This window comes from Kryptolebias marmoratus, linkage group LG18 (assembly GCF_001649575.2).
Source record: "Kryptolebias marmoratus isolate JLee-2015 linkage group LG18, ASM164957v2, whole genome shotgun sequence".
Lineage (NCBI taxonomy): Eukaryota > Metazoa > Chordata > Actinopteri > Cyprinodontiformes > Rivulidae > Kryptolebias > Kryptolebias marmoratus.
In genome coordinates this window covers 4,266,781-4,287,684 of record NC_051447.1, presented here as the reverse complement: position 1 = coordinate 4,287,684, position 20,904 = coordinate 4,266,781, and the positions used below count along the sequence as shown (strand labels likewise).

Below are 20,904 nucleotides of genomic sequence, written 5' to 3'. Positions count from 1 at the left end.
CTGCGGGGCGTTTATATATGTCCCATAGTACATATGTTGTACCGAGTGAATCGACTGAAAGGGAACGTAATGTTATGCATATAACTACTGTTCCCTGAAGGAGAGGAACGAGGTACAACACATGGCTGCCCCGCTGCTCAGCTGGGCTCGGTGAAGAGCGACTATTGAACTGAGGAATGACTGTGATGAACGTTTAACCGGCAGCCATACTCAGACCCTGGAGTATCAGAACTCAAAATAACAGAGCAGGCGACATCAAAAAAAAAAATTTTCATCAGATAATATCTGCAATACACTCTGACCATTAAATGTTAGGTTAATCACTTTAACGTTTTAGGGATTTATGGATATTTTATTAGATTTAAAACCATCTTAAACTGTTGTTTCTACTTGTGAAAATGTGATTGTAAAGATCTTTAATTTAATTCTGACTGGTAAGAAAGGCTATTATTGTAATCTAAAATGGTGAATGCAGATAAAGTGTGATTTGATTATTTGGCAAAGTATAATAATAATAAAGTATAATAATTTAATAACACCATTCAGCTGCTGGTTTTGTTTCTAAATCACAGATTTGTCCCAAAAACTAAATGGAAGTCTAAATTTAAAAAAAAAAATCTTTTTCTGAATTTCTTGTTAGGATGAGCTAAAGTTGATTTCTCAGAAAGAAAAACAAACACTCCGGAATTTGAATCATTTTTTACTAAAACTTAACACAATTCCCAAAATAAAACTTCTGTTTTCTAAAAGAACTGTTTAAAACTGTAGAAGTTAGTGACTTGGATTAAAGCAGCTGATAGGTAGTTAGCTATAAATAAGTTAATCTAATTTCATGCATATTTGGTTTAAAACGTTCTCCAAAGCGTTCCAGTTTTATGCAGTTCTGTCTCTAAAAGCAGCTGCTGATAAATTCTGGAGATGACCCGCAGAACCTCCTCCTCTTCTCACTCTTCTTTGGGGTAACGATGAAGCGGTTGTTCCACCTCGAACACCTCCACCACCAGGTCTCGGATCTCCTTGATGCAGTCCGGGGGCCGGGTTTCAGAGGGTGGAGAAGGCGTGGGGTCATCCACCGAAGCTGGAGTCTCCACCTTCACATCGGCACTGGCTTCGACGTCTCCAACGCTGCTCCCTCCCTCCATCTGGACCACGGTTGGTTCTTCTTCACCTGCAGCTTTGTCCTCACCCATCTCCTCTGAGCTCTTGGGGGACTGAGCAACCTCTAAGAAATCGGAGCTGCTCGAGACGTCTCCTGTGGACTCCAGGTCTGAGTGAGGGGAGTCACTTCCCACCGACACGTCCAGAGAGTTGGGGTCTGAGGCCGTAATGGATTCTGCAGCCTCCTTCAGCTTGATGCAGATCGCTGCAGCCTCCTCACCACCAGAGGGCGTCTCTAACTTGACCTCTGAGCTCTGTGGCGTGTCCTCAGGCTGGGGATCCTCTCCTGAAGGGTTCACAGGTTCCTTTCTTGGATCAGGAGCTTCTGACTTCATACTCTCTCCTTCCGTGGGGGCAGTTTGTGACAACGGGATTTCTGCTTCTTTTAGATGGATTTCAGGCTCAGCTTCCGTCTGAGTTTCTTCAGTTTGGACAGAAACCGTCTCCTGCATCTTGGCTCTGTTGGTTTCCGTCTCTTCTGTGGTGCCCGCCTCTTCCTTCACAGTTTCTCCAGCTTTGGCCGCTGGTACCTCTGCCTCCAGACAAACCTTAGCTCCCTCTTCTTTTTGTTTAGCCCTCCCCAGCAGTGTCTCGATCACAGACGCGTCGGTCGTGGCTTTGCTCTGCAGCTCTTCCTTCTCCTGCCGCTGTTCCCTCTGGAGGCTGGGCGGCAGACCGTTGACCACCAGAGGAGACGGAGGCAGGGCCTCGGAGGCGGTTTTAACGGGGGAGGCCAGAACCAAGGAGGGGCTGCTGGGCGGGGAGGAGAGGCTGGAGTGGCTGTTGTTGATGAACAGGTTGTGTTTACGGAGGCTGGCCGCTTCGCTCACCACTGCAGGACAAACAGGAAGTGTTAACTTCGGCTCGTGAGAGGAGAACATCTGATGTCATCATTAGAACATCTTTTTGTACCTTTAGAAGCCTCCTTATCCAGGATGTCCAGGAGGATGTTCTCATAAACGTTCTCAACATGAATGAAGTTGGAGTGGTCGGAGAAAATCATCTGCTCAAGACCCTGAAGCTCCTGGCGAACACAAACACAGAAGTTGCACTTTAATCAGAAGGTTTTAGGGTTTAAAAACTAAGAATGTATTTATTTTTAAAGCTTGAAGGCCATGTAGGTCAAGTCTGCTGTTTGTATAAACAAACACCTAAAAGGATATTTATAAAAACTGCTGAGTCAGCTCACATTGTTTGAACGCTGAGTCAGCATTCTTACAGTTTTCTTTACATTTGTGGGCATTCAGCTCATTCAAAGGAGATGGGTGTCATGACTGCCTCTGTTTCTGTCTTTTAGCTTTAACAACTCAAATATAAGATTTTAAAGTCGTCTTCACCAACAGTTCTCCAGAGTTGCTGTTGTTATGAAACTTGGCTGCTTTTTTTGTTCAGTGTCAACGTTGTACCTGAACAAATATTGATCAAGACCGCCTGAATTTATAACTTAGCCGGAAATAAATGATGATTGACTTCTTGCAAGCAAGAAATGAGGACTGGATCTGGAATTTCAACATTTCTGTGTCACTAAAAAGCAGAAAGGATGTTTTGTTTTTTTTTAACCAGCTGAAGTCAGTTTTAAAACTTGTGACTTTTATTTGCTGAGTTTAGTCTCCACTTTTCACGACAGGCTGAGCTGCACACATGATTTCACCGTGACTCATCGTTCCAGAGCAGAACCATCTGTAAGCAGGATTATAAATCTGTAAAACATGTGTAAACTGTTTGAGCTCATGAATGCACATCAGTCCTGCAGGCTTCCTGTGTCCAGATTTGATTTTATGGGAATTCTGGGGACAGAGTTCAGGGGGGATACACACAGGTTTGGTTCCCATAGTGATGGGGCGGCTTAAAACCACCTTCAGAGGTCTGAACACAAGTCGCCCAAAACAGATTTATAACAACAATTCTGACCTTTCTGCAGGTTGGAGCCAGGTTCTTCTTGATGAAGGGCAGAGTGACGGAAACGAGAGCGTCCTGGAAGATCCTCTTCCTCACCGTGCTGCTGTCGTAGTTGTATTGCTGCAGGAAGATGAGGTCAAAGGTCAGCCAGTGCATCGGGACATCAACACACTTTAGTTTTCAGAGACTGTGTGAAAACGAGGCCTTCAGGATCCCCACCGAACTGTTGGAAAACTGTTTCACTACAGGAACATGTGTAACTGTCGGTTCATCTGTCCGGAGTCATTATTTTGTTCTGCAGAAGAATTTTAATGACCCAAAGTGAAGCCACCCGAGTTTAAACAGGGAAACTGAGTCAGTTTTTACACAATCAGTTCAAGAAAAAATAAGTAATGTTAAAGTTAAACTTTTGTTTTATATAAGTAGGAAAATAAACATCTGGATTCTTTTAGAAACAGCTGAAATCAGTTTTTAACAAAAGCATGAGGCCAAAAGGCATGCATGTCGTCTGTGTTGAATTATTTTATTAAATTTTTGGTCATTTTCGGACAAACTGACCTTCAGCACTCGGTGTTTGGCCTTTTCAGTGGCAGAGGCGGCGTTTTCAGGGTTTTCCTCCACAGCTTTGCAGAGCAGCAGCTCAAACGTGTATGCTGCATTTTCTATCAGCTAAAACAAAATAAAAAAGGCACAAAGGAGGAGATCAGATCAGATTTAACACTTCAGATACAACTTAAAACCTGGAGTTTTGATATTTGGGTAAATATCAGGTTAAAATGTTTAACCCTTCCTGCTGTAATTTGTGTGGAAGGTTTCAACTTTATATAAACTTGTAGTTTAATAACAGAGTGTTTGTTTTATTTGGAGGAAAACTGAATGAACTGCTGCATCCTCAGAGCCTCTCGGAGCCTCGGTACCTGCTGCAGGTCGATCTGAGCGCTGTGGATCACTCCGCTCATGTTGGAGAAGCTGAATCTCTCCTGCAGACACTTCAGGTTGTCCTGCAGGGAGCTGATCTTCTGGTAGCAGCTCAGCAGGTTGGGTCTCGCCATCTCAGCCAGAACCTGAGAGTCATTTAAAACAAATTAAATTATTTAAGGAGGAGAGTTTTTCCTTTTTAAAGGAACAGGTTATCGTCTCTGCTGCAGGGGGGGAACAGACCTTTTTCAGCTGCTCGTATGTGGCTCCCTGCAGGACTTCCTGACACGCCTGGGTCATCTTTGTTTCGCTCAGCTGCCGCCCCTCCATGAAACCAGAGCTGATCGGTTCCATCATTTCCTCCAGAACCGAGCCCAGGTACGGCTGAACGGACTCTGAGCAGAGCTTCTCTGCGTCCTCCGAGACTTTCGCTGGAAAAAAACCCAAAACAAACGACTCATCAGAACAGAACCTGCAGCTTCACTTCGGACTCGGACAACTGCTTGCTGCCCATTGCTGGTACCTCGGATCTTCTCCTCCAGCTGCCGCCTCGTGTTCAGGATCTGACCCATTTCGGAGTGAATCAGAACCTCCTGCTGCCGGACCGTCGTCCTGCAGTCCTCCTTCAGCGCCGACAGTCCTTCCAACAGATGCTCCTGGACCACGATGTACGCATCCTCCATTATCTGAGAACAATCAGAACCAGAACCAGCTGACTAACAGGAAACAGCCTGGAGTGTGAATTAATAATTAAAAGCTTTGTTTACACAACTCCAAATGTTTTCTAAACTAATATCTTTCTCAGAAATCCCACATCAACCACAGCAAACTACAAAAGCACTCTTAGCTTGAATTCTCCAAGAATAATTGGAGGTTTTTTTCCTTTTAACACCATTAAGTTTCCTCTCAGTTGGTAAATGTGCTGAAATGTTTAAAGTTTGACAAAGACAGGATCAGGATGGTGACAGAGGAACTTCAACCATTTTTCCCCATTAAAAATTCAGTTTGTATGTGAGCAGGAGGTGCAAAAACTATCCGTATCGGTGTGGGCAGAGCCTAAAAGTGATTTCTGTTTTGTTTGAGGCGACTCACGGCGAACCAAACCCTCTTCCTGTCAGTTTTCTTGGCTTTGAGTCGAGGCAGCATCTCTTTCTCCAGCGACGGCAGCAGTTTCTCCATCACCAGGTTGGCCATCACCTGAACACACACAAAAAAAAAAAACACGAGTTAATGGTGCTCATTCATCTGCAGTTCATTTAAACTCTGAACACCTCGGGGCGATTTAGTCATTATCAACTTAAACACTCTTCATTTTATTTATTTCAGTTGGATTAAAATGTCTTCTTACATAAGTGAGTTTACAGCCATTTTGAAGTGGGGTTTTTTTTATATTCAGAGAGCTTCCTACAACAGGTAAGATACTGATGTCCTTAAACCTTTGCTCATTAGTTTGTTTCTGGGTTTAATACATTTTTTAAGTTTTTATTCTGCGCCTGACTGCCCTCTTGTGGCAGAAACACTAACGAGTTTGTGACGCAAACGTTGAAAAACTGGACCAGAAGAAGAGAGTAGACTAACAGCAGGAGAAGGAAAGTTACACAAACAATAAGATAACAATAAAATAGTTCATCAATAGTCAAAGATCTGGTTGAGACGAATCAAATGAAAGCCAAGCAGCTTTACTCATCCTTGCCTTTGGTAAATGACTGAATGTTGTGTCACTGACTGATTCTGCAGGTGTGGCTGTAAAACCGTCATTACTCAGCTCTGATGTGTGTTGTATGAAAACTATTAGCCAAAGAAATGTGAACTCCCACGTGTTTTTTTACTCCAGCAGGAAGTGTGTGAGTTGAACGGTGAGCAGCATTGCAGAGCGATGACCTCACTTTCCTGCAGCCAGAACAAACTTCCTTCAATGTTGTTTCACACAAACACAAGAGGAAAACAATGAGGCGTTTCAAGACTCGACCTGTGACCAGATTCGGACAAAAACGGCAGGAAGAACCTGAGGTGAAGTTAAAACCAAGCAGGATGAGGGAGAAATCACTGGAGGAGGTTTAAAAAAATAAGATGCAAATAATGAGCTGAGCACTCCCTCCATGGATCCGTCATGCAAATCTGCTGTAAACAGGACAGGTTTGTCTTTTCCCTTTGTCTCTGAACAGCAGCACTAAACACAAAGACTTCAAGTTTAAATTCATTCATATAAACAGAACTAATGGAAAATTAATGATCTACAATAAAAGTTTGGAAGTGAACGCTTCAGTTTCTGTCCTGCTGCTTTTGGTAAAAAGGAAGAAAAACATTCTTAAAATGGGCAGAAAAACTAAAATAATTACTGCTTTCCTTAAAAAAATAGAACAAAACTTCTCTGAACCCATATGTTTTGTATTGAAGCAGCCATTGATTCAATTATTACAGAATGACCAGCAAATAAAACATTTTTTAGATTTGAATTTAATAAACCTGTTTATGATCGCTGAGACAGAAACCTGGATCAGAATAAGAAAAGTCAAATGAGAACAAAGTTTGCATCAAAAGTTTGTTTGAGTTCGTGTCGTCTCAGAGAGAAGGTCCATTCAAATTAGAGTTTAATATAAGTCTGATCCGGTCTTTACTGGTTCCTACAAAAACACTCAGGTTCCAGTGTGTCGTTATTTATTTAACAAAAATAAACCAGTAAAGACCAGATCAGATTTATTGGGTCCTGATGGGTAAAACCTGTTGGCACATTAAATATAGTCTTCAGAATTTTTTTTATAAAGTATGATCATCTGAAACTTTCAGACCTTTTAGGCAGAAAAAGAACCCAAAAACATTAAAAACAACCATAACTGATGGGGTCTTATGAGGTTTGTTTCCATCTGATCCAAAAACAAACAAACCGACATGTTGGGACGAGGACGTACCCTGACGTCGCTCCCTATCAGCATGTCCCACGCCTTGTATTTGCCTTGGTCCTGTCGGTAGAGCTGGATGGCTTTGAGGAAGGCCTGAACTTCACACGTCTTCTTCTTCAGGAAGTCTGACAGACAGCGGAGGAAGAAGCTCGGTTACAAGCCTGTCGGCCCGTTTATCAGCAGCGGTAAACAGCGACATGATTAAAACGTTTCTGCTCTCAGAGATGCTGAGGCGAGCCTGTTTCCATGGAAACCGTCTGCGATCCAGTTCACCTGAGGCTGCAAAGCCTAAATGTAGGATATGAACCCCAGCCTCTCTGCTGGAGGGAATTCTACACAACTCCTGATGTCAAACATTAACTTTCCTTCAACTTCTGAGAAAACTTTACATTCTGGAGGAAGAGTTAGTTAACAAACAACCTGAACTAAACTCCTGCAGGTTAGTTCACCTGAGCAGGAGAAGCAGGAGGTTTACAAAGGTTTTCTTTTTTGTGGGTGAGAGTTCAGTCAAATAAGTAAAAACTAAAACTGAAACTTTAGAGCAATAAACTTATTCAAATTCATTTTCTGTTCATCTGATTTCTCTGGGTTTCAGTCCAAGTTTTGCAAATGTTTCTGCAATTTAATATTTCACAACTTTGACTTTTTTTTCCAATGAAAGGTGCTGAAAAAAAATAGATAAATCAGTTTAGTGTTAAAACAAGTTCCACTGAATCTGAGTGTTTTTGCAAATGTCAGCTGTCTTATTTTCCACTCTGTTGACCTTAGAGGCCAGCTGCTATTTCTCTGCTGTCATGTAAACCGTCTGCGTTCTCGTGTGCGTGCTCGTCTGCCTACCCTGGTTCTGGTGTCGGATGCAGTCCGACAGGAAGGAGATGAAGGTGGCCTGCTTGGCCTGCTGTCTGAAGCAAAAGTAGGAGTCCCTCCTGTACGGCAGGCGCAGGTAAACAGGAAACTGTCCTGGCATCCCGGACAGAGGCGGAGCGAAGTCCTCCTTCACACCTGAAACAGGAAGGAGGTTGAAGACGTCTGCAGAAATTCATGATGAGGTTTGTGGCGTTTCCTTAAAGCTGCAGAAACAATCTGAAAACTGGTTTGTTTCCCTCAGTAACTCATCGTTACTCAGAAAGTTCAGGTTATTCTTTAAACTGTTAACACAACAAACCAACATTTTTACACACAAACATGTTGACAAAAAGCAGCTTTAATGTGTCACTGGGCTGAAAATCTCTTCAGGCTGCTGCAGCTGCTGGTGTTTGTCTTCAGAACCAGTCCAGATGAGGTTCTGAGCTCCGTCCAGTTAAATTCAAATCCTCCAGGAAAACTTTCAGCCAGACAAACGTCTGAAACAGATTCTGTTTTTCCTGCCAGCCTCACTCCCACACATGAAAATGACAGCTACAAGGTGTTTTTTTTCTCTTTGGTTTGTTGATTTGCTGACTTCTGTGGAAAGAATCAGAAACGATCTGCCCTGGATCGCCAAGTGGAAACCATCACATGAAAACAGACATTTCTTTATGTCACAATTAGCTAATTCATTCTTGATTAAACCCCTTTTTGGTTAACCTCTGAGGAAATTTTATCAGATCATCACTGATTTCTTAAGAATGGGACGGGGTGAGGGGGAACGATTAGCTGGTAGCTGCATCCCGGCAGGTTGGAACAGGCTCTGAGCCAAACTGTTTCCAAAGTATTTGTTTAGTTTCCCACAAAACGGATGAAGCCTGCTCCTGAGAGCAGAGCAGCTACCTTATGGGATCTGAGGGGTTTTATCAGCGGAGCGTCATCGACGTACAAACTGTTGGGGTTATCAAAATGCGTCACATAAATCTGAAACACTGTTTTGTAAACAGCAGGTAACAGAGGCTGACGTGTGGAAATACCTGTATGCTCTGATAAATGCAGGTTAATACACCTGTACATATTGAACTACGGCTCAAAAACTAAATGTTGCAGTCATCTCCTTCTGTCTGCAACAGACAAACAGCTAAACCGGAACTCACTGCTGTCATCGGGGAAACACCTGTCCACCATGGCCATGTACGCCTCCTCTGCGGTCAGAACAGTGCCCCCTGTAGGCAGCAGTTTGTCCCGCGGAGGAACTCCTTTAATAAAGGTCTGAAGGCAGGAGAGAGAGAAAGGTTTTCAGGTCAGTGAACGTCTTATTCTGATTAGCTTTAATCATCAGATGGCAGCTTCATGTTTACCTGCAAGCTGTCGTGACACTCCAGGCAGTAGTTGGCTCTCACCACCACGTACCGCTCCCTCCACTTCCTGGTGTCGTCAAAGTAAAAGACCCCCTCCTCGTACAGAACTTCACCCTCCTCTGGAGGCCCCTGATGAAGGAGGAGGAGGAGAGGTAAAGAAGACATGCTGGTGAGGGGAAAGTACAAAACACAGCAGCTAATCTACAACAGAACGGTCCAGTCAGAGTCCAGAACCTCAACCTGACTCAACCTCAGAGAGCTGAGCAGAAACCAATGAGCTGAAGCAACGCTGGAAAGAAGAGTGGGCCACAACTCCTCCACAACCATGAGAGACAAACAGGAAACCACTGAGAGTTCTGCTGCTGGAGGAGGTTCTGCTGGGTCAGGAGCTGGACCCAGTGTTCACATTTTGGTTCAGTTCCTTCACAAAGGACAGATTTACCTCATTTGAAGATCAGATGTTTGTTTTAATGTCTTGAATATTGATGACAGAACATCCTACATTATCAAGAAACTAAAACTTTCTGCAGAATTAATAAAAGGAGCTAATTGTTTGAGAAATCCTGTAAAAATCATTCAGTTAAGAATGAAAATGTCCCAACCTGAACTCCAGGTGTAACATGATGAAATATTGGCCAATTTCACAATAAAACTATGATTTAAATAAACTGAACATAGAATCTTTTATATTTTACTGTTAACGACCAACAAGCTGTCAGCTCCTGATGGATCTCCTTAATTTGGACTAAGTCAATCCCAACATGTTGTATAAAATCTGTTCATTATTTATTCATTCCTCTGGATTTATTGATCTCTTGTTTTCCATCAGAGCTTTCAGAGGAAGTGCCTCTCAGATCATCTCATTAAGTTTTCCTTGTTAAGTGCTGACACTCGTTATGATGGGACTCAGCTGGATGACGCTCGGCGGCTTTATTCCTTTATTCTGTTACCTTCTGTTTGAGCAGCTGTGAGATCTTCTGCTTGTTCTGCTCCAGTTCATCTTCCAGCTGAGAGAACCGAGCCACAGAGAACTGCTTCCTGTAGTACAGACTGAACGCCTTCAGCTCAGCCTCGGCCTCACCTGCACACAGAAAAACATCAGAGTGATTTTATTCAGCTGAAAAAGGAGCCAATATTTCAGAGGAGAGGGGCTGATAGTCTGACAAACACAAACTGTAGATCAGGAAAAGAAAATCATCTTTGACCCGTGAGCAGCAAAAGGTTCTGATGGTCTCACAGGTTCAGGTTGATGGAGGAGATATAAAGAGTTAAAAAGAGCCTTCACTTCCTGTTTGGAAGCTCAGATGCAATGGAAGTCAATGAGAGAGCTCCAAAGAGGACCGGGTTTAGAGCTCCAAACGGGACCGGGTTAGGTCTCTAAACCCTGTCCCGTTAAAAGCTCTAAACCCGATCCCGTTTAGAGCTCCATGGGTTTTAATATTTATTAAAATGAAGTTGACTCAGATCATTTATTGCAAACTAGAAAAGCTTTTTTGTGTTTTATAATTTACACATCTAATATTTCATCAGCTCCAAAGGTGAAAAGCCAAATCAAAAATGATGGAGATTTTTATTAAACTTTTTCTTTAAATAAATCTGCTCCATCAATCGTCTCCTCCCAACCCTTCGGATCCAGGAAGGAGTAGGTTAAAGATCATCCTTCTCCTGAAAATTGTCTGTAAAATTCCACTCTTGTGTCAGAAAAGTGAAGGAGTGAAACGTGTCGGCACGAGTCTGAATCAGCTGAGTTTCCCATCCGGAGCTCAGAAAGCAGGTTTCCAGGTCAGACATACAAAGAACTCAAAGAACTCAAAACAGAAGTTATGATGTCATTGGGACATTAAACTTAGATGATAGATATTAGGTTAAACAGTTAAATTGTGTCAGATTAACAGTATTCATCATTTCTTTACTGATCAGAACTAAATCAACCCTAGCAAGCACAACAATGGCTCTAAGTCAGCCTTTTTTACAGATATTGAGCTAAATTATGGTGTGGTAGTAGCTGAGAGTCATCCCTAACAATTACCTGAAAGACAGCGGGCGATCTGCATTATTTTATGGAGTTTTAGTCTCTTCTGTCTGTGCAGTTTTTATTTTGTTTTGGGTCAAACTTCTACCTGCTGGCTGCTCATCCAGAGAAGCTCTCAGATTTCAGTTTGTTCCGGTTAAACCAGGTCAGACTCTGATCCAAACACATTTAGCTCGGCGATAAAGATTACTTTACTTTTTATTTTGTGTCGCTGCACGCCTGAGGAGATCATTAAATCAGTGTTTGTGGTTTTAAACGCTTTTATTTCCATCAAACGTTGCAGATAAACGCGTCTGAACTGATGGGCTCCATTTATAAGATCTATAAGAACTAATTTTATTAGTTTATTTAAAGAGACAATTTGCCATTTATAAGCTATGATCCAAGATTTGACATTTTAGCCATGTGTGTAAAAAAAAACACAGAGTAAATATGAAATAAAGGTGCAAAACACTGACCTACAGCTGAAAATAAAGGTTCACCTTCAGAGGAACATTTTTGACTCGTCTCCTGAAACTGAAGAGTCAACTAATGATAATCTCTGTGTGAGTAAATTAACAACATTAAGAGTTTTCTCCATCGTTATTTTTTCCATTTTAGCCGATTTGGGAGGGAAAAGAAATTTACATATTCATAATTTCTTTGTGTAACAAGTTTATCACAGTTTTAGCGTGACATCTTTACTAGTAGGTGGCTGTTTTAATCTGAATAAGGAAAAAACGGTTATTAAAAAGGGCTGAAAGATTTCCAGTTTTCTCCCAAGTTCAGGTAGAAAATTTGAATTTAAAAATATTTAGAAACTCAATAAAGACTGATTAAAGACTTCACCGTCTCTGCTCATCTCCTCCGGCAGTAAAAAGTTAATATTCTGCACAGACTGCAAAGAGAATTAAACAAAGAGTCGAAAAGCAACATTAATGGAACCACTTTCCCACCCGTTTGATTCAGAAAATTACACTTTTTGGTTGTTTTTACACTCTGATCTGCAGGAGCTCTGAGATTTTAGAGTCAGATCAACTATTTCAGAGGCATGATGTGAGTTTGAGAGACAAAAAGGCACAAAACAGAGAAAATAATCATCATCAAAGTCCTAATTAAATGTTTTATCACCTATAACTACAATGAGACAAAAAAGAAACTTGAAATAATCCAAATAACAGAGGATTTGTATCTCTAATCACTGATTTATTCTCTTTCTCGTCTCTTCTGGTGGATTTTCCAACAGATTCGAACAGGTCGGTCAGACGCCCCGACTCCTGATGAACGCTGACCTCTGACCTGTTTCAACATGCAGCTACCTGCAGCAGCCATACGAGCTCACCTGCAGACATCTGCTGCAGCAGCAGTTTTTATTTAAACTTAACTAAAAGCATTTATTTGGTTTAAGGACTTGTTTAGGACTCAGGTCTCGCATATCTTTGACCTGGGACTCGACTCGACTGAATCAGGTTTTTATGCAGATCTCTGTTCTTTAAAAACTCAGAGTTTTGTGTCTTAATGAATAAAGCAGCTGTGGAAAAACCCTCCTCCACCTCTGAGTGTTTTGGACACAGATATAAAACCTCCGTCTCTGTTTTGTGTCGAAGCAACAGGTCTCAGTTGTTGGTTCGCTGGTTAGAAACCACGCAGGAATATCTGAGACGGGAGGAGGCTCCACCTGGTTCACCTGAAACATGAGCTGCACCTGCAGACAAAATAAAAGGAGCCAGCCGCGTGCAAACAAATTAATCCCTTTTTGTTTAAAAGCAGACAGACGATCTGCTTTAATTTAACAGTAGACTGCAGAAAGAAGGATGTTTTATCTGTAATGTTTTGCAGCAGGTTGGACCAGAGTTTGTCCTTAAACTGAAAGTATGAAGGTATGTGAAACATGAGCTCATCACCAGACAAACCTGCTCCTCCACCTTAAACACCAAATACTGTCCGAGGGCAGAAAGTTAAACCAAGACTTTAATCTCAACCAGGAGGAAGTTTAAAAAAACATCTAAAACTTCATGATTCTGAAAACAAACCTTTAACGTGAAACCTCAAAGGAAACAGTTTAGAAAATCTTAAACCGTGGAGTTTAGTTTCCAGAAAAGCCCAGTCTAAATTGTAATAAAGCCTGAATTTGTAGGCAGAGGACTGTATGTTCCAGTTCTCTCTCTGATGCTCCTCCCGGTTTCACAATAAAACTTTAATAATTATCATAGAGATGATTCATCTTTGACGTCACCTTCAGCATCTTCACCGTGTGGATGATGTTCCACCACCTGACTGACCAGAAGTTTGGAGCATAAAGATTAATAAAGTGGAGGAGGACGTCCGTCCATAAAAACAACGTTCCTGCAGAAGTTTGAATCCTCCTGCAGATCATTTAGTTCAGCTGTGGAGCTCGAAAGGAACGAGATTAGAGGTGAAATGTTTCCCTCTTCATGTGAAACTTATCCCGCCACGTCTCAGATTTATCACCAGTTTTTAAATCAAAGGTGAAGCCAGATATTAATGCTTTTAATCTTGTTACTTTCAAGGTTTGATTAAATCCTCGTTTACAACTTCAAGGAATGCCAAGTCTTTAATTTATTGGAAATAAAAAACAGAAACGTGTCTTTATTTCTCTTAGTCAGCCCCGTTTCCCTGACTGAAGTGTTGTTCCGTCCTGACCTGCTTTAATCCGACTTTAAAGCTGTTTTCAGTTGGACTTTTTATATTAATCAGTGTTTTATGAAGTATGGAGTTTCCACTGTCTGCTGTAAAGTTGAAAAAGTCCTAACTTAACTAAATCAAGTTAATCCCAAACACAAGAAGCAGCTGATTTAAAAAGGAGCTGCAGGAACTGGATCCGTCAGAGTTAACAGTCAGAAACAGAGAGAGAAAGTCTGTGTGTGTGATGTGTCGACATGTCAGCGCACGTTAGACGTGTTCTCGCACACAGACGAACATGTAAACAACACAGAAATGGAAGTTTCCACAGCGGGGCCAGAATTTAAACTGGTTTATTCAGCAGAACCTCAGCTCTGCGGCACAAACGCCTCCTGACGTCAGCGATCAACTTTCAGAGGACAAAAGGTTTCCTCAGATTAAAGAAGGAAACTCAAATCGCCCAGAGTTTCAGAATAAGATCACCTGAGGTTGAGAGGGGGAGCGTTAAATTCAATTTAGTCAAAGCTCTGTTAGTGCTTAAAGTATGACTCTCAGCTACTACCACTCCAAAGCTCAACACCTGGAAAACTGACTGAGCTGCAGCCGTTGTTGTGTTTGCAAAGGTTGAAAACCTGCGGTGGCCATCTTGAATGGGTCTGACTCATTAATGAGGTCTCTTTCTGAGAGTTTCACTGGTTCATGGGATCTTCTGCTAACAGGCAAAGAAACCCACAGAAAAGCAAAAACATTACTTTGGTGTGTTTGCTTTGTCGCCTTTAGAGTTAATATTAGTGACTTTAAGCTTATTGGGCCTGAAGTCCACAGAAAAGTTTGTGTCATGAATTAGGAAATGCCTGCGGGACACACAACACGTCACTGCGGGACAGACAAAAAAATGTGGAACAAAGACTGAGTGGAGACACAAAGAGGACAAGAGTGTCTGTGTGCCAATCGTTACCACAAAAAGATTCATTATCTAGAATTAAATCTGTTTTTGACTCAGTTTTCCTGCAGCAGAATCACCCAATTTTACATCTTTATGATCAAAAACACAAAGAAATATCTTTAAAATGATTTAAAACTTACTCAAATCCTTGAAATGCAGCAGTTAAACTGTAAAACTGCACATAAAGAAGTCTGATTTCTTAACGTATTAAGACCCTGATGATGCACAATCCATGAAAACATTTTTATAAATTTAAGTCTTGGTGAAAAAACAAAAGTTGTATTTTAATCCGAGAGTCTGAGAAATAAAGTAGCTGCCTGTAATCTGACAGCTTTCACTGCTCTGATGGGATTTCTGTGACTTTTAAAGTCTTTTTATTTACACACCCAGCTATTAAGCCCCAGAAGATGCTTCAGATGGGCGTAAACAATTAAACCAATTCTCCGAGCTGCAGAACCTGTTTGACTCCAGCGTTCATCAAACATGAGTGACTTCAGGTTTTAAACACCTCAACATTTTAGACACGGTCTTCATGTTTCATCTGACAACAAGCTGCACGAAGACGAGAACTTAAGAAAACCCTCTCCAGGTTTCTAGTCTTTATTATTATTATTATTATTATTATTATTATTCCAGCTGTTCTCTTTTCAGGGGTCTCCACAGCGAGTCCTCCTCCATCTAACTCTGTCCTCACTTCAACTCCCTCCATGTCCTCTCTAACTGCATCCATATATGTCCTCTTTGTCTCTAACAGCCTTCTACCAATATACCCACTGTCCCTCCTCTGCACATGTCCAAACCATCTCAGTCTGGCCTCTCTTACTTTATCTACCAGTCCTTCAACCTGTGCTGTACCTCTGATGACCTCATTCCTAATCCTGTCCATCGTCCCCCCCCCCCTCAACATCTTCAGCTCTGTCACTTCCAGTTCTGTCTTCAAACCAAACATGGCTGCTCTCACCACTGTCTGTAAAGCTTTCCTTTGACCCTTCTGTCACAGATCACTCCTGAAATTTTTCTCCATTCGCTCCGTCCTACCTGGACTCTCTTCTTCACCTCCTTAAAACACTCCCTGTTCTCCTGGACAGATGAAGTCCTGCATCTTTGTGACCTCTGACCTTGTAGCCTCACTGTTCCACCTCCCTCTCATTCACACACAGGTACTGTCTTCCTACGGCTGACTTTCATCCCTCCACCTCTCCAGGTTCTCTTTCTTTGTTTAAAAGTTTGGCACTCATGGTGGCGGGCGATATGCATTCCTTTAAAGAGAGCTACTTTCACTTATATGAGATGAATTTGAGAAGGGAGTGGAAATGTTTTTGCCCGATGCGGTTGCTCATCCAGTGAGCTTTCTCCTGGTTTCTGTTTGACAGTAAACTTCGTCAGGACTGAACAACAGGTGGGTTTCCAGCTGAGAGTCTGAGCTGCAGTTTCCTCTCTTTGTTGGGAGCGAAGCGTTTGTTTCCCACAGTTTTTCTCGGCGCGGCTGGATGTCTGAGCAGTGGTGTAATGCTGCAGCTGGAGGCCGAGTGACGGAGCGTAAAGAACAGCAGCAAAAACACCAATTTACAGAAACAAACCTTACTTTCTATGTGAAGGAACCAATTTACCGTCTGTGGGTTACATCTGGGGTTCGTATCTCTGCTGTGCCCCAATAAGTGCTTTCTGTCTGTTACCTAGATTTCTGCTTCAGGATTACCTGCTTCTGCAGCCATTTTGGTTTCCTTAAAGTTGACTTTGTATGTTTGGGTTCTCCATCATTCTGACAGTTCAGTTATGGTTTTAAATAAACAGGACCGGGTTTAGAGCTCCTAACAGAACCAGGTTTAGAGCTCCCAACAGGACCGGGTTTAGAGCTCCTAACAGGACCGAGTTTAGAGCTCCTAACGGGACCGGACCTCCTATTGGGACCGGGTTTAGAGCTCCTAACAGAACCGGGTTTAGAGCTCCTAACAGAACCGGGTTTAGAGCTCCTAACAGAACCGGGTTTAGAGCTCCCAACAGGACCGAGTTTAGAGCTCCTAACAGGGCTCAGTGTAACTTGTGTTTGATTCTCTGTTCCGCTCAGTGAGTATCGGCTCCGTCTATTCTCTGGAAAGATTAATTTTGTAATATGTTAGCTGCACAAGAACTCTTTGTGTAAATTTAATGCACCAACTGCTGCAGATTATTCTTATTTCTAACCAGCTAATCTGAAACCGGTGCTCAGTGAACGTGAGTCATTGTTCTGTCCCAATGAGACGATGATAATCTCAACTGGAAACAGTTCAAACTCTGAACAGCTGCAGATGAGACACGTTTTTCTTCTAAAATATGAGGAGTTTTAACAAAAGTCATGAATATGAAAGATGTTGGAGATGGATGACTTGAATAATAAATAATTCTTCTCATCACAATGTGTCTCACAGCTTCAGATCAGGAAATATAAAAACTCAGAGGAAATAAATGCAGATTTATTGAAGAGATCCGCTAAATATGAGCTCAAGAACTGCCATAAAATATTTATTATTGAATTGTTTTTATTACATTTTAATGTCTATCATTAATATGTGTGGCCCATTTTCTCTCCTCTGATTTATTTAAGAAACAAATCAAACCTGACTAAAATGATCCAAGTGAGCTGAAGAGACTAATCAGATGACAGGTTTCACTCAGATTTGTTTTTCTGTCAGACTGATGGAAGAACTGAGTCCTGATGAGAAGAAATCTGATTTTAACATTAATGGGTTTCATGTCAGATTTCTGAAAGTTCTTAAATCTGTCATCAGGTTAAATCTCAACAAGAAGAAAAACCAGAACCAGAATGCACAGTTCTAAAGATAAAGTTTCTTTTAGACCCAAATAATCAGAATCATCTCTTCTTTCTGCAGCTTGTTGACTTTTGAGTCAAATCCTGCCTGTTGCTCAGCAGCAAAGAGTTCAGATTTTATAAAAAGCTTAAAGAAGCAGGAAGTCTGGAAAAACCATAAAACAGAAACACGCAGCTTTTGAAACCTACAAACACAAAACAACGATGGCATGTTTAGCCTGTGATGCAGCTGTTGCACGTGCACGTGCACGCATCCTGCAGCCTCCTTCTAAAACTGCATCTGGAGAACTTTGGTTCCGCTTGAACAATCAGCATCAACAGACTTTTCTACTTTAAATAAAATGTCCACAATGACTCACTTTCAGCTTTTCAGACCATTTATGTAGCTGCTGTTTTCAGTCAGATTCTTGTTTCTGATTGGACGGATCCCTTCAGATCAATGAGAACGTTGCTGTTTGGGAGCATCTGATGACCTTCAACACACAACATCTCCTCTGTCCAGAACAAACCAACCAGCAGAACCTTTCAGTTCAGACTGAACCTCTGATCAGACCTGGAAACACGTCAGTCCGGAGAGAAGAATCTGCTCCTCTGACCTTCAGTAAGTCTGGACTGATGTGAACTCATGAATCAGAATTAATTGTCTCATCCAGCCCAACCCTGGAAACCACGGCAGCGTCCCGCCCTGTTCTGTCATTTCTCTGCTGAACTCAGGAATGTTTTCTCTCTGAGACATGATGCCGAGTCACAGACGAAGGAAAAACTGACGGACACGTTCTGGAGGCCCTGACCCGGTTTTACAGAGCTGAGCTCCTGAAGGGACCAGAACACCGTTCCTGCCGTCCTCAAACAGAAAACAGACTTTTTCCTCTTTTCAGTCAACAAAAGCACCAAAAACCTTCAAACTGTGGCAAAGGATCAGTTTCTTACTCTTATTTTCACACGGCTAACATAAGAGACTGCCATGTAACCATGGCAACAGCAGAGGCAAAAAAGTCGAGTGTCAACGGCAACAAAAACATCGTTAACATCATTAAAGTCTTCTCTGAGGACTGAAACCAGATCGGTCTGCACTTTCCTTTCATGTTTAACCTCATTTTGTCTCCTCCACCCGTGTGTGTGTGTGTGTGGGGTGTGTGTGTGTGTGTGTGTGTGTGAGAGAGAGAGAGAGATAGAGACTCTCAGCTACTACCACACCAAATTTCAGCTCAATGTCCATACAATTCACTTGTATGGACATTGTTGTTTTATTCTCAATTAGCTGTGGCGGCCATCTTGAACCAGTTTAACTCTAAAAGTTAATCAGTTGTAGACGTTCATCTGATGATTACTTTAACAGTTTTATTAAAATCTGCCCAGTGGTTCATTAGATATTTTGCTAACAGATAAACCTTCGCACACAGACAAATACATGATCACTCATCCAGCTAACGATCCAGGGCACCTGAACACATCACCTCAGGAGGTCAGATTAGATTGTTTGAGTTGGTTTTTAGCAGCTTTTATGCAAAGATTCTGTAGAAACTGACCCAGAAACGTTCTAACCCAATGTCCGGTTTATGAAAGGTTCTGACTTCTCAGCTCACTGAGAACTTAACAAGAGCTTCAGAACCCGTCTCATCACACGTATCGTCCAGGTTTAATTCAGCTTTTCCAAAAATAACCAGGGTTCTGCTCCGTTTGGTTCTGCTCTAAAAAGTAAAAATCTAAACAGAATCTTCAGAACTCAGATTATTAAAAATTAACCCCTGCAGCGTCAGCTTTATTTTAAGTTTGAGTCTTAAGTTCTTAAAGGATCACTTGTTTGATTTCCTACTGCATTTGAAAGCAGCATCTGAGGAGGATTCACCTTTCAGGTTTTTAATCCATCTGACAGCAACAAATCTCTAAGGCAAACAGGCTGCTTTTCACAGAACCAGAATGAAAATGAAAAATACACAAAAAGACTGGGCATTACCCAGAATGCAATGCAGTTGTTTACTTTGTGGTGGTTCTATAAATTACAACAACGAAGCCAGAAACTATAAAGTTAGAACAAAATCCTGACAAACAAATGCAACTGATTTAACTCATAAATGTGTTTCACTTCCTGATGAATCTGAGAGAAATGTGGATTTCACTGAAAGTGTCAGAGTCCAGCCTCATGCAGGAACACCTGTGGACCCCCAGGAAGACCTGTGGAGCCCTACAAGAACACCTGTGTGGAGCCCTTCAGGAACACCTGTGGACCCCCAGGAAGACCTGTGGAGCCCTACAAGAACACCTGTATGTAACCCTACAGGAACACCTGTGTGCACCTGCAGCTCATTAAAGCCTTTGTCTGTCGGACACACCCAGCAGGAGACACCACTCTCACTTTCCATCCCTCCTGCCGGACCGGAAGGGCAGGAGAGACCTGATGGCCCCGGCTCAAACCAGGAAGCAGAACCTGGACCTGGACCTGTCCGGGTCAGGTTCCAGAACCGCCTGGTACTGATCCAAAAAAAATCAGCTGTTTCCACACCTGAACTCCGAACTGACTCAGTCAGAAGAAGAAGAAGAAGAAGAAGAAGAAGAAGAAGACGCGCCTTTAATCGATCTTTAATCGATTTAATCCACTCAGGCATGAAGCAGAGAGAGGAGGAAGTTTGTTCTGAAAGCATCCAAACAAACCGAACCGAACCGAGCCAAGCCGAGCCGAGCCGAACCGAACCTCAGAACGCCAGAGTTCAGGTCGGGTTCTTACCTCTGACGTAGTTGGACTTGGCTTCATCCAGCAGGCTGGACGCGGAGACCCCCATGGTGGTTCTGATGGCGTCTGAGGATCCACAGGTAGACTAAAGTCCTCAGGTCCGGACTGAGTCTCCTCTGTCTGCAGGAGGAGGAGGAGGGCGTGGTCATCTTCCTCCTCCTCCTCCTCCTCCTCCTCCTCCTCCTCCTCCTGTGACGCCTTGACAGAAACCAGCCTGATCAGCTCCTGATCTTAAAAACAATCATCTGACATGAAGCTTATTTATTTAATTTAATCAGTTTCAATAAATCTAAAATTAAAAGAGTTAAAGCCCCCCCTCCTGGTCTGAAGGTTAAAGTTACTCAAAGAATGAAATCTAACAGAGAAGTTTATCCTGAACTACATCCTCCTGACTGCCAGGGAAATAAATGTTGTCCACTTCTTCATACATGGCATCACTGAGAAGTCCGAAACAATAAACAGGAGTTATTTCAGCAGCAGGCTGCAGGTGGGAGAGCTTCAGGTTTACAGATGTCCTCCACAGAGGTTCTGGTAGTGGTTTGAATGTTTAATCCAGCAGTTTTCATTTGTACTTCTAAAATGCGGGTCCACACTCAATGTAAACAAAGCGTGGGGCTGAATCAGACCTTCTGACTGACCTGTGGTCTTTACGTCTTATTAACAAATGAAAAAAATACTTTTA

The 20,904-nt window shown here is 42.2% G+C and overlaps 2 protein-coding genes and 1 long non-coding RNA gene across 7 annotated transcripts in view; 1 reads left to right on the top strand and 2 right to left on the bottom strand.

Moving 5' to 3' along the window:
• The window catches only part of LOC108247555 (zinc finger protein 2 homolog), a 461,981-nt gene that overhangs the window by 361,140 nt on the left and 79,937 nt on the right, over positions 1 to 20,904 (bottom strand). The gene's annotated exons all lie outside the window — the stretch shown is intronic.
• niban1a (niban apoptosis regulator 1a) lies at positions 681 to 20,368 on the bottom strand. The gene is made up of 14 exons (XM_017435786.3): positions 20,217 to 20,368; positions 10,033 to 10,163; positions 9,083 to 9,211; positions 8,879 to 8,993; positions 7,713 to 7,877; positions 6,885 to 7,000; positions 5,068 to 5,172; positions 4,499 to 4,661; positions 4,219 to 4,406; positions 3,975 to 4,121; positions 3,616 to 3,726; positions 3,070 to 3,177; positions 2,071 to 2,182; positions 681 to 1,990 (listed from the first exon to the last, which is right to left on the bottom strand). Exons 1-14 carry the CDS (start codon positions 20,269 to 20,271, stop codon positions 945 to 947), a joined length of 2,691 nt encoding a protein of 896 aa, XP_017291275.1. The 5' UTR covers positions 20,272 to 20,368; the 3' UTR covers positions 681 to 944.
• On the top strand, positions 3,080 to 4,400 carry LOC119617943. Its single transcript, XR_005234429.1, has 2 exons — positions 3,080 to 3,199; positions 3,954 to 4,400. It is a non-coding gene; the product is annotated as an uncharacterized LOC119617943 (long non-coding RNA).